At 36.5% G+C, this 14,035-nt stretch overlaps 1 protein-coding gene across 2 annotated transcripts in view; it reads right to left on the bottom strand.

The window, feature by feature from the left end:
• Nucleotides 1-2,053: 2,053 nt before the first annotated feature.
• Nucleotides 2,054-14,035, bottom strand: part of MCCC2 (methylcrotonoyl-CoA carboxylase 2) — a 50,677-nt gene continuing 38,695 nt past the window's right edge. The window contains exons 12-17 of one of the 2 annotated variants that reach the window (XM_006913123.3): nt 12,923-12,999; nt 10,503-10,569; nt 7,928-8,084; nt 7,111-7,225; nt 5,222-5,307; nt 2,054-2,557 (exon numbers count right to left, since the gene is read on the bottom strand). In XM_006913123.3, the coding sequence (XP_006913185.1) occupies nt 2,440-2,557; nt 5,222-5,307; nt 7,111-7,225; nt 7,928-8,084; nt 10,503-10,569; nt 12,923-12,999 (620 nt within the window). In that variant the 3' untranslated portion in view covers nt 2,054-2,439. The remainder of the gene's footprint in view (nt 2,558-5,221; nt 5,308-7,110; nt 7,226-7,927; nt 8,085-10,502; nt 10,570-12,922; nt 13,000-14,035) is intronic. The other variant, XR_001517044.2, reaches the window with a different exon arrangement.

Below are 14,035 nucleotides of genomic sequence, written 5' to 3'. Positions count from 1 at the left end.
CTAATATATGTGTCTGATATCATTCTGAAGTCTATAAAAGTTACAAAACAAGCAGGAGGCCTCTAGAAGCTAAAAAAAGCAAGAAAATGGATTTTCCCCTCAAAGGCTCCAGAAGGAATGCAGCACTGCTGACTGAAATGGAAACAGTTCACGTCCGCTTGATGACTTCCTCCAATATCCTTCTAAGAATGCACATCTCAAAAAAAAAAACCCTAAAACTAAATTGACTTCTGATACATACACAAATGCAGCCTAAATTGAATATCACACACAAATGTTTAAAATACTAATTTTATTTAAAAAGCACTTTATATTTGTATTAGCTCAAGTAACCAATCGCTTAATTTTAAAATGATGTAGCCTGATGATATCAATTAAAATATGGATTTTTTTCATTCATTCAACAAATATTTGAGCACCTACAAGTGCCAAGCATTCATTGGAGATATAGGCTAAACAAGAGGATCCCTGCTCTCACGGAGTTTACATTCTAGCAGGAGGGCAGTATTGAAGAAATGTTTGTATTTCTTATAAACATATGAGACAGAGAAGTAATAGAAGGAATAGATGGTGCTTTACAAGAGCGCATTGTAGGTGACCTACCCAGCCCAGGGAAGTCACAGAGACAAAAAGATAAGTGTTTAAGAAGTAGGAAGAGTAGAACAGTTTAAGCAGAAGGAACTTTGTAGACCTTGAGGTGAAAGGACTTCACAAGTTCAAGGAACTAGAAGTTTAGAATGACTAAAGCACCAAGTGTAAAAAGGAGTCAAGGAGATGAGACTGAAGAGGTGAAGATCAAGATCACAGAGGGCATCAGGGGCCTGGCAATTCTACAGGGAACCAGTGAAAGATTTAAGTAAGGAAGCGACATGACCAGATGTGCATTCAGAATGGCCATACTAATTCCAGAGCGATAGAGAAATTAGAGTAGTTAAGACTGAATGCAAGTAGACCACTTCCAATGCCTGTGGTAGTTAAAGACAAAAACAATTGGGGGAATTCAAGCGATAGTTAGGGGCAAAATCAAATGAACCTGCTAACTGAATCTGCAGTTCCTGTAAGATAATCAGTGCAGATATCCAGTAGACCTGTTAGAGATGCAGGTTTTAAATTATAAATTTAAAGCTCAGGGATGAACTGTGTTAAGAATTGCTGACATAAGAATCATCCACATTTAGATGGCGACAGAAGCCATAAGAAGGGCTGAAACGGCTCAGCAAGAATAAATCAAACCATGAGAAATATGCACATTTAAAAATAAAATGTGCTAGGGGCTGGGGAGAGAAGGAATGGGGAGTTAGTGTTTAATAACAGTTTTAGTTTGAGAGGCTGAAAAGTTCTGGAGATGGATGGTGGTGATGGTTGCACAACAGTGTAAATGTACTTACTGACACAGAACTGGACACTTAAAAATGACTGAAATGGTAAATGTTATGTATATTTACCACAATTTTTTAAAAATGAGATACTTTTGTGTTACTTGTATCTCGTAGAATAAGAATGTATTCATTATTACTCATGAAAAATCAGGACAAATGGTGAAGGGGTGAAAGAATCAGCAGAGGAAGGGGGGCCTGCAAAGGAATCTGAACAAGAATGGACAAAGAAGTTCGTTGAAAACCTAGAATGTTACAACATGGAAGCTAAAAATAGCATTTGTAGCAGGAAGTGTTCAACTGATTTGAATGTACAGAGAATTAAGTCAGATAAAGTCAGAAAAGAACCCACTGGTTTCAGCAACATGGAGGTCAATGGTGGCCCTGGAGAGGGCCGCTGGCAGTGGAAGCCAGCAAGGGGTAGGGTGAGGACAGAATGGGTAGGAAATAGAGCCCTGAGAGCAGACAGCAAAAAAGCCTATTATGGGAAGGAGTAGCATGGTAGATGGAGGGAAATATGGGAAGGAGTAGCATGGTAGATGGAGGGAAATATGGGAAGGAGTAGCATGGTAGATGGAGGGAAATGTGGGAAGGAGTAGCATGGTAGATGGAGGGAAAATAGGTACTTAAAAAAAATAAGTGTGTTAAAATATTGTGCATAATCAGCAAAACAGTCATTTCAGTAGAAATACAACTTTATATTAATAGCCTTGATAATACCTGGAATTTAAAACTTACAGAACTTTTCATACTACTTGTGGTTTAGAAAAAATAATGGTAGGTATTCTTTTCATTTTATGGGTGGTAAAGCTGAGCCACAGAAAAATCAAAGAAAATTTACAAGGAATTGAGGTTCATCAAATAAATATCTTCGCTGACCTTTTTTAAGGTAGAAAATTACAATGTAATTTGTTAAAAAAAAAAAAAAAGCTTTTACTATAATAATCACATGTTGAAAAGTCTAAAATTTTAATGCTATTAATATATTAATTTTTGGTATATGTCCAAAAATTAATATTCCAGTTACAGCCTGAAGATGCCAAAGTCAGTCTTGATATTCCAGTTACAGCCTGAAGATGCCAAAGTCAGTCTTCTGGATTGGCGCATTGAGGGCTGCACTAAGACTGAGACCCAGGACCAGTCTGGTATCCACTGGATCAATAATCCCATCATCCCACAGCCTGATAAAAAAACAAAACACGAGTGAGTAGGAATCCACCACTAAACTATCATTTATACAATCCCTACCCAGAAGCTCAGAGAAGGTTTTCCTTCACATAGATATAGATTTACTGATTCACTTCTGTGTATTATAATCTCGCAGCTGAAACCATGTTTAAGAGAAGGGAGAAAGGGAGAAAGAAAAATGAACTGACTTTCAACCCAGACCCCAACAGAACGTCAAATCAAGTCTATGGCTTTAAGAACAGCTTGCTACAAGAAACCACAAAATAATCCCTGGTTTAAAAATATTTTTACTTATTTGAAGAAAAACTTTCCTGTCCCTCTTCTGCCCACACAAACATACAAATCAAATTGATGTATTCCCGTTAATAATATGAAGAGCCACATAAACCCATATAATAGTCCCTACTGCAAAAGGTGTATTCCCCAAAACTCCCCCATCTCTTAAGAAACTATTAAAATTATTGAATAGACTTCAGTATATTTTATTAATAACATACCATCATATGTAGTTCTTTATTTTTTGCTACAATAGGAAATACAAGTAATAGCTTTAAATTGCTTTCAAAAGAAACTTTTAAGTAGAAATTTTAGTTTACTTTTCACTGACAACCTCAAATTTATAAAGAAATATGAATGAGAAATATTGCTTTTTTAAAGCAGTATTTTAGTAGGTGGCAGTTTTGCTTTTTTTAAACAAACTGTCTTCAATATCTGGACACAGCATCAATTATTAAACCATACTTACATTGACAGACCATGAATCAAATCTCTACTCATAAAACATTCATAATAGGGACCCTGCGGTATCAACAGCCAATTAAAAAAAAGGCCACTCATGTAATTTGTAACCAGGTCAATTGATTACAATCCCTTCTGAAGCCTACAGCAGAGTAACACAGCAAAAACAGTGATGCAGAGGTATGGTGGGGGTACTGCTTCGTGATCGTCATTAAAAAGACTGCTCCAGATTAGAGGCTTTAATCAAATGCCTGAGAAGTTTGATTATAAAAACTGAGAATTAAACTGGCATACTACATATGTAACATGTAAAGATTAAGAAAAGCACAGGAAGTTACAGTGGCAGATGATGACAGCACTCTCTGAAAAGACAGATCAAGCCATGTGAAAGCCTAAACAGACCAGAGAATTTTCTTGTTAAGCTGAGATTTATTAAACCCAAGGAAGGTACCATAAACTGGCTTGAAAAATCCTTTCATCTTTGAAAGAAAGTTGCTGTCTCCATGCTACCAAGTGTTACAATAGAAGGCTTAAGCATCTACAGATAGTAACGGAAAACTATAATTGTCTTTCAATATTTATTTCCAAAGATATGTCTATCTGGGCCATTTGCTCTCCTGCTTTAAATATAATCCATTAAAAAAATAATGTAAGTATGAAAATAATGAAGGATTCAGTCTTTTTCAAAAAATGGCTTAGCCAGGGCTGAAAAATAAATTAATGGCTCACACAAAATATGCTATTTTTCAAAGTTTAATATTTCAGCTGTCGTGAGTTTCAGTTAAAATCTTATGTTAAAAAAACTGTAGGTGTATTTACAATACATATTTTCTCTTAAACCTTTTATATGGTTTTCTACTTCCTCTTTGTTTCTACTGGCTACTATAAAAAGAAGCACATGATTATTTCAAATCAGAGGCTATATTTTGTTCTTAAGTCAATGAATCAATGACCCGCTCCAACAAAATTGGTTATTAAAAAAGATATAAACAAGAAGAGAAACAAGCTTTTAAAAAATCTCAAATGGTATTATTTGAATTCTGAAACTAGTTATACTCTTAAAAATAAGTATGTTTGGTCTTTGAACATAGGTTCAAATGATTGAAATGGATCCTAACTTTGATTTTCTATTCTCTCTCCTCTCCAGTTTGCCTTCACCATTAAATGGCATAAATCACAGCATAACATAATTTCAAAAGACAAAAATAGTTATTTTCTTTTTTCCATCTGCCTAAGGGATAAAAGGAACCCATGAAGCTTACTCTTCAGAATGAAGAACATTAAAGTTGTTGGGAAAAAGCGGTCTGAAAAGTACATGCCAGCAAGTTTCCAGCTGGGACAGGCCATGATCATTTATAACCTTATTAAGTGAGATAAGAAACAAACAGAACCAAGAGCTGCATAGGTATATGAAGTAATTACTTGATATTGACACAGGGACCCTCACTGTGACTAATGCACGAGCATAATTGTTAACAAGTGCCAAAAAGTATTCAATCAATCAACCAATCTCATGCTTAAAATGAGGTAAAAACAAAATAATCAAAGAGAGGGGGATGATAGGAATCCATGGGTTTAGCAAAAATTATAACGACTAATTCCTGAAAATGACACAGTCAGAATTATAAGTCTTAACTTCCCACCCCATTGTGGTCCACCTCTGGCTGCAGGGCCCATCCAGGCCCCAGCACCTAAAGGAGGAATGGGATAAAGGAAGAGGAGTGAAGGGTGGCAGAATCAAACCAACGGTGGGAGAAGGGACTGTGTTTCACAGCAGGCATTCCCATTATAGGGACAACAGTACAAAATTGTCTAAACATTATTTTTTGGTTCCATCCCGACACCCAGATCCCTGTAAAGCTGCTGCCCTGACTGCCAACATGCACCCGTCAAGGAGTTAGTTATTCTCTGGCTCCCACCTTGCACTGGAATAGTAAGGGTTTCCTTGTTCTTCAAACTTCTTAATGACGCGCTCTTTTAAAGCGGCTTCATCAGCACTGGAGAACTGAAAGAAAAGGGGCTACGAGTAAGTCTGTTGCAGTAGAACAACAGACCACTCAAAAGAACCTCGAGAAAAAAGGAGCAACAGATATTGCGAATAATGTCACAACCGCATCTGCACAGAGGTGTATAGATTACAAGTGCTTCTTTAACATACATAACATACACCTGAGATATAAGTATCAAATAGTGCACCCTTATATCACCCTTATCAGAGACAACATCCTGAGGCTGTTTAATATAAGGTCAAAAACAAGGATATCAGGTATTCCAGCAGGGTAAAACATGGATGTGAATTATCCAATATAACAAAAGGGTTAGATTACATTTAGCAGCTTCTGTTTAAAAAGGTGGAGAAGTAAGAAATTTTCATTCAAAATAGCCAAAATTCTAAACATTTTAAAGCTTAAAAGGATAAAACCTCAACCACACTTTGAGTAACCTCTTTGATTTCCCAGATAGCTGAGATATATTTTTCTCTAATTAAAAATTTAATGGCTTGTCCATGAGTATTGCCAGAAACAAGTGATTATTAACTCAGATGTAAAAATCTTTACGCAAATTAATTCTAAAACCATGAAAAGTATTTTCAACTTATTTCAAATAAATTCAACCTTCTTTTATGTAGTTTCACAGTTTAATTATAAGTCAAGATTTCAGAGAGAGAACCACTAAAATCCTGTACTTTCATTTCACACACAGAAAAAGATGAATTTATACATATGTATATCACATTAATCAAAGAACAATTATTTAACAAGAGATTATCATACTAGGCTAGAGTTTAAAACAAACATATCTTCAAAAATATTAGACTCCCCACCCACACACACACACACACACGTAAAGCTTTCCTTTTGCTTGGGCACTAAAGTAAATCTGAAACCTCAATTTAAGTCTGCAAAGTGCCTGCTGCTTGGAAAAGATGACTGGGGATGTGAGGCGTGTGTGGGATGTATTCAGAGAGGCAGGAACCAGCCTCCAGCTTTATACTATTCCCATTCCACAAACTAGGCAATTGACCAGCTGCTCCCTAAATGGCAAGACTGAGAGCCTGAGGAGACAGGGCCTCCTCCATTTTATGTCTTGTTATGATGAAACAGAGCACATAGCAATTTCAGGAACATACAATATCATTTTAAGATTTGAGGCTTATGCAAATAGTTAAAAGCTAGAACCAATAAAATTAATGCAAAATGTCAGAAGACTCTCTAACAGAGACACAAACAAAGGAATTCATTTTAAAAATACAACGTGCTGATGTGCCTTTCATGAAGCTTCCAGAGAGCCCTTTCCATTTTTCCTCATTTATACTTTAACAGTATAATAATGTTAATCAACTCGCATTAGATGACTGAGCCCTCCCACTCAAGGTACCCTTAAAAACAATCTAAAAGTAAAATAGAAAAAACAAAATTCTTCTGCTTTAGGTCATAACATCAAAGAAGTAAATCAGATTTATTTAAAGCTCACTGACTGCGAATGACTAAGAATCAAACATCTTTATGCCTCAGGCACTTGCAGGCAGTTCCTTGAAGTGTTTTCTTGGGATTCTGAAAATTTTGTAAATTATCACAAGAAGGTACCTCAAATGAAATGGCTCTTAAAAAGAGACAAAGAATGTATAAATCCAAATTCCTGAAACAACTTCCAGGTCAGCATCTTCCAAAAAGCCAGGGCCTGCACGTTGGACTCTTGACCCATGAAGCCAGCGAGCAGTGCACCTCCAATATGTCTGGATGCACTGCTCGCTGGCTTCAGGGTGTCTGAAAGCCAAACTCAGAGACTGAGGAGAAATGGCATTTACCTGTTTCCCTTCCTGTGCATTTTGTTCCTTTTTTACTGTTGCCAACACATTGGCTGCCTGCTCTCCTCCCATCACTGAGATACGAGCATTTGGCCACAGGTAAAGAAATCTTGGGCTATGGGGGAATAAAAAGAAAGAAAGATCAAATTAATTCATTGCACAACACAGGGATTTTCAGAGGCCCATGTTTAATTTTTAAATTAGTGGTTCTTCATTCTAGCTGCACGTTACAATCATCTGGGGATTAAGAAAATACACCAATGCCTGGAACCCACGCCAGACTAATCTGCAGAGGTGGTGCCTGAACATGGTTAGGGTTTTTAAGTTCTCCAGGCAATTCAGATATCTGTTTTGACAAATTGTGTCTTTCCATTTTATCTAAATTTACTGGATATAAAAGTATTCAAAGTATCCTCTTATTATCTATGGTCATGTCTATTTTCCATTCCTGATATTGATTATATGTGCTTTCTTGAGCTGGCTACTTGGCTCATTGATTTTCAACCTTACTTCTTTCCCATGATGTATATTTAAGTCTACACACCTTTCTTAAAGCAGGACTTTAGCCACATCACACAAGTTATGATATATAATATTTTCATTATCGGCCATTTCAAAATATTTCCTGATTCCCACTGTGGACTTCTTCCAAGTAGTACCCTTAGTATTAAATTTTATTTCACTGCTCTAGATGATATAGACTATGGTAAAACTGATCAAAACTTGTGAATGCCATTCTATATTTCAAATAAACCTGACCATTTATAATTATACTTAAAGTATGATTCTTTCAGAGAAAATCAAGACAATCACCCACCTAAATCCTCTGCCACACATCCCATAGTTTCCAGCCCCAAAAGATCCCCCAATGATGACAGTTATCTTAGGTACATTGGCACAGGCTATGGCAGCCACCATCTTGGCACCATCCTTGGCAATTCCTTCAGCTTCAAATTCTCTACCAACCATAAATCCTATGAGAAAGAACAGAAAGAGAGCCTCTGGGTGACAGGATTAATGTGCAGAAGTCAATTCCACCAAGGTAGTAGAAGGACATTTTGTCAAATTCTATTTTACTACACGCCTCCCACCCTAACAAAATATTTATCTGTGAAATACATCTCCCAAATTTCGCTTTAAAAGATAAAATTTAATCGCTTTAGAATTTTTCTTCAAATGGTTCATCTGGATGCACACAGAAAGATCTTCAAACGAGATACAGATGCAATTTATCTTCGAGAAATTATCTTAAAATAGTAGCCTGGTGATGAAAGAACGTGACATGGCAAGCTAAGGAAAAACTACTGTGGCAAGCCAAACTGTAAGGGCTTCAGTATTCACTGACCTGGTTTAAAAATACATACTGTTCCTTCTGAAGTGCTGCTTTAAAATTTTGATGAAATAAGATTAATGTTTCATAGAGATGTTAAGAGTCCTTGTCAGAGTGACTCAATAGCAAGGTAAAAAAATAATTCATTATCATTAGGGATCTCTCTACTTCTTTAAGTTCCCAGTTCTGTTAGAACTGGTCTGCAGCCGCACTGGGCCCTCCAGGCCTTGGGCTCCTTCCTCTTCACCTAATAAACACTAAGTCAGGCTTCATGTGTCTCCCTACTTGACTATCACTGTTCTCGCTTTGCAGATCTCCGGCGGTAGATCATCCAAATGCATTCAACCAGTTTTTATGGAGCACCTGTACTTGCTATGGATACAAAAGTAGTAACAGGGCAGCCCTTACTCTTACCAGGCACCACCTGCTTCCTCCAGCTACCCCTCTGAGCGGCGCCATCAGAATAGCTCAGAACTCCTTTCTCTACCTTATCTTGACTGCCTGTGATATTCTCACAATAGCTATCTCAAATATTGACTAAGCTCTCACCCACCACCCTGCTGCCCCTCTAGTTCCTGCAGATGATTTTGCCTTAAAAAAAAAAAAGACTGAAGCCATCTCACTTCGCTTTTTCCAGTCCTTCTCCTTCCCACCTTAAAAAAACAACATAATCATATTCCATTTCTTCCTTTACTCTCATCTCGATGGAAGAAATTAGAGTTACTCACAGACTGTCCCTGAGCCCTCTTCTCAGGGCATTCTTATCTCTTCACACAGCCTTAAATTCCACCTCCATATTCTAATGATACCTGCACTTTCACCTCTGACTAACATACCTTTCTGTGCTCAAAAATTTTCAGCTGCCTATTATATATCTCCAAATGGATGTCACACAAGTCCCTCAAATGCAATGTTGCAAATCCAAATTCAACCTATGAATAAATGAATGAATGAATGAAAAACTAATGAACTAACTAAATAAAAACAAAAACGTAGGACTCTGCCCAGCACACAGTTTAACTTACTGGTGGTTCATAAATTATGAATCATTGTTAGAAACAAGGCTGCTACACTAGTGAAGCTTCAGAATACTTTCTATCTGCCCTTTTATGAGGTTTGCCACAAAGGGCCCTCTCAGGCTTCTGTCTGGATATAACTTCTCGCAAAACTCATCTAACCAAGTATCTTAAACTTAAGCTGAAGATGCTTTAGCACCAGTACTATTTATAGCCCTGCTGCCTGTCAAGAGCCAAACTCCTTCTTGTGAAGCTTTGCCTGATCCCAACAACTAATTAAGAGCCTCTTCTTCCTTCAAGCCTGAGATAACCATGAATGACTTAGAAGACTGAGTAAAAAGGACATTTTCAGCTAACCCACATATTTGAGTGCCTCCAATATGTCAGGCACCATGCAACATACAAAGTATAAATAACAGAATCATGGACTTCTAGGAAAAATAGCTCTAGACCCATAAGAAACCTTAAAAATCATTCCATCCACTATGTTAAGATCATCTATGGAACATGAAATCCAGAGGGTCGACACTGGTCATACCATACTTTGGAGTCAAAAGTTAAACCCCCAGACTTTGGTTCAGGATGTGCATTAACACTTTTAAAAGATGTTCTTCAAGTAAAGTTAATTGCACAATAAAAGATGAGGAAAGGGAAGGACCATACCATGTGCTTAAAACCGTCTAAGGAAAACAAACTACTGAGAAAGAGACGATGGGTCAGATTATACCATCCGGCAGTGCTCAGAGTGTTACTGGCCAAGGACAGCGGGCTGCTTTCTAGGTTTGTGGTTATGCACGTTCAGGAGTAAAGGCAGGCCACTCAAATATTTGTGGTGCCCGTAACTCAGAAACTGCTTGACTTAAAAATGTGGATAAACTCCCCAAAATATTTAAGATTCATGAAACATTAACTCTTATAGAGACTCTAGAAAGAGTACGTCCAATAGAACGGAAGTGTTCTATATCTGCTCTGCCTAATACGTGGGCCTTACTGGACAGTACAGCTCTAGAACAAATGCAACCAAACTGATTAACTTATTTTCTCACCACTAATGTTTTGAAGGAACAGCAGAGGGATATTCCTTTGGCAGCATAACTGGACGAAGTGAGCCCCCTATAAGTAAATAAGATAAAAATCTTTTTAAAGTGGTGGTAACAAATCTGTAATCATCATGCATCAAATACCACACTTGGGTGAAAGAAAAGAAAGAATATCCTTTGCTTGGCAGGTCTGACCTTACAGTAGCAGTAAGAACAACACTACTATGTGGACCCATTATCAATGGGGCATGTGACTGTCATTTGTACTGCACTTGTTTCGCATAGTCATCTGTGTGATCACTGGCACATAGCTGAGGACAACTGCTGTGTCAAGGGTGAAGTCAATCACTAACTTTCCAAACAGCAAGTGAAATTTAAGTAACAGAGAAAAAAGGATTGCTTGTCAATAAGAATTTCTGAGCCTTACTATAAAATAATTCTCTAGTTCTCTAATTTAAAAAAATATAGACTATAAACCCTTCAAGGAGATCTATGATGACATTTATATTTTGTAGATCGTCTGAAGTTCTTTTATGCACCAAGGTTATAGTCAAATATCTCTTTCTTACCAATATACTCCAAATAAATGGGATTTTAGATGAGTCCTAGAGACCTTCGAACCTTGAGTTTAGGAAATTCATGACAAAAATATAACTATTCCTTTCTCTATGTTCTGAAGATTATGTAAGAAAGCACTTATAAACTACTTCCTTTATAATTTACTCTCTATCTGCAGATCCCTTTGTGAGAACTGCCTTGGCAAGTACAAAATTGCAAAGGAATGGTTCAACTTCAAGTACAAGAATAAGGAATTTACACAGACGTTTGGGGCTTACTTCTACAAATGAAATGTCAGACTGAGGCCAGACATAACTCCTCAGGGTTTATTTGTGCCAAGCCACCAAACAAAACTAGGTGGAGTTTGTTGGCCTCAGTCTGACATTTCCTCTATTGACATAAGTGTATTATATATTCATTAAAAGTCATTATTTCAGGAATATTTAACATTTTAGGAAACACTCACTATATATACTACTAAATGAAAACAACAAACCTCTATATACAGTCTGCCCTCCGTATCTATGAGTTCCACATCCATGGATTCAAACAACTATGGATCCAAAATATTTAAAAAAATTTTTTTTTACTTTGTTGCTGGTGTGTACTATGTAGTTTGGCCTACAGTACACTGAACATATACAGACTTCTTTTTCTTGTAATTATTTCCTAAACAATATAGTATAGCAACTATTTACACACCATTTACATTCTATTAAGTATTCTAAGTAATGTAGAGATGATTTAAATATAAGGGAGTATGTGTGCAGGTTATAAGCAAACACTACACTACTTTATACAGAAACTTAAGCAACCAAAGATTTTAGTACCCATGCTGGGCTGTGGAACCAATCTCCGCCCCCGCCCTGCAACAGATACTGAGGGACAACTTGCATATGGTAGCACTAATTTTATTTTTAAAAAGGCTAGGGGGAGACAGAAAAAACTAAGGAACCATAATAAAATTTCACGCAAGTTTATTTCTGGTATGAGTGTAGGTGATTTTTATTTTCCTTATTTTTGCTTTCTTGTTTTCATCTTATAATCTCAGTGGAGGAACAATAATGAATAGCAGAATATAGAAACTAACCTTACTGGTAAAACATTCCACTGAAGATAAATTCTTCCACAATTAGAGTCTGAAAGAGCATAACTGCCTATTACCTACATCAATAAAACACCCTTAACCTTGTTATTTATTCTATCACTTGAAGAGGAAAAACAAGGCTAGACTTATTTTTTCTTAAGAAAACATTTTATCAAGTAAGTACATAAATTACATTTATCCAAGTTTAGGTAAATCTGAGACAATGATGTATAAAATTGAATACAAAGCCAAAAGATATTCAGGAATTCCCTCCCTTAAAACCAGAGCTTCAGGAACAAGACCTACTATTTTCCCATTTGCTGCAAAAAAATGAAAACAGTATCAAATTAAAGTGATGACAGGATAGAACAGAATAAACAGATCGTGTCTCAGAACCACCAGGAAAGTATCTTTGAATCCCTCAAGTGCATGAAGCACTAGAGTGAAACTTTCAAGACAATTATTCCTGAATTCTTAGAATATGTACATGTCATCTGTAACAGTTATAATTCAAGCATCTTATAAGAACTTTCAAAAAAAAAAATTGAACTTTTCATAGTGCACAAGAGAGTTCATCATATTCATGTAAATCTCCATAAAAACTGTTTCAAACACTAACACACACACATATATACATGTTCATGTGCACATACATACAGTGTTTGCAAAAGCACCAGATTAAATATTTTATGTAATAAATTTTCATGTATTACTTGATCTTGAAAGTTCATTATGTTTAAATTAAAACAGAAAATCTTGAAACATGTCAAACAGTACTTGCCTTTTTTGCAGATTCACTAAAGAGAACTCCATTATTTCCAATGATACCAACTGGGTATCCAAATATTCTAGCAAATCCTCAAGAGAAAATTGAAAAAAAAGATTTATGTATTTCAGTGGACTTTTAATTCACAGTGAACAGACATATTTAACATTCTTTAATTTCAAATCAAAGTTTAAAATGTAGAGATTTTGTCTATGGTACAAAACAGCTCACGTCACATTCTATTTCTAAGGTACCAGAGTCAGGGGTTTCTGCTTTCTCAAGGGATGTGTTAGATGTAGTTACCTACTTGTCTGATTGGTTAGTTTGGTTGGATTATTCAGTTAGTGTGTCATCCATTCATTCCTGTAACATATATCTGAGTCCCTAGTATGTACCAGACACAAAGGATATTCTGAAATAGAACAAATCAAAGACGCAGAGCCCTTTAAAGCTCAATGTTCAGAGCTGTTGGCCAGTTTCAGGTGACTAGCTTGCCTGAAAATGCCTCTGGTAACAATAGGCCTTTGAAATAAAAGGGATACACTTAGTAAAGATAAATTTTTCTTTTTTTAAAAAAAAGCAAGAACACCATCAAGCCTGGTGGTAACCAAGTTTAAAAAAATCCTGTGATGCTTAGAAGAATAAATCACTCCGATTTCATTTTCTGTTTTCTGTCTGTATCTTCTTCTTTCTCTTTTCCACAAGTTTCATTTATATCTTACCACCACTTCTACTCCCATTCCAAACCCCTACTCTACACACACACACACACACACACACACGGAAAATAAAGGAGAAGAAAAAGGGGAAAAGCTGCTATTTTATGAGGTAGACACTTTAGGTGATTTCAGGAGGCTAATTATTTTGTGTACCTAAAGAACTTGACTAGAGAGACCTTCCCGAGAATGATTTTCAATAATTTTCAATGATTTTTCAATGACATCTATATAGATGTCAAATACTTGGAACCCAAGAGTCAGCAAGCTGTGCTGGCTAAAGTAGGTCAACGAAAGCATGCTATCAAAGCGTGCCACTAAGACACTCACAGTGTGATGCCTGACAGAAAGTAGGTGCTCAAAAAATTAACGGATACAAGAGAATGTCAACCTATTGACAAGTCAGAACACT

This window comes from Pteropus alecto, unplaced genomic scaffold, assembly GCF_000325575.1.
Source record: "Pteropus alecto unplaced genomic scaffold, ASM32557v1 scaffold20, whole genome shotgun sequence".
NCBI classification, from domain to species: Eukaryota; Metazoa; Chordata; class Mammalia; order Chiroptera; family Pteropodidae; genus Pteropus; species Pteropus alecto.
This window is presented reverse-complemented; position numbering and strand designations above follow the sequence as displayed.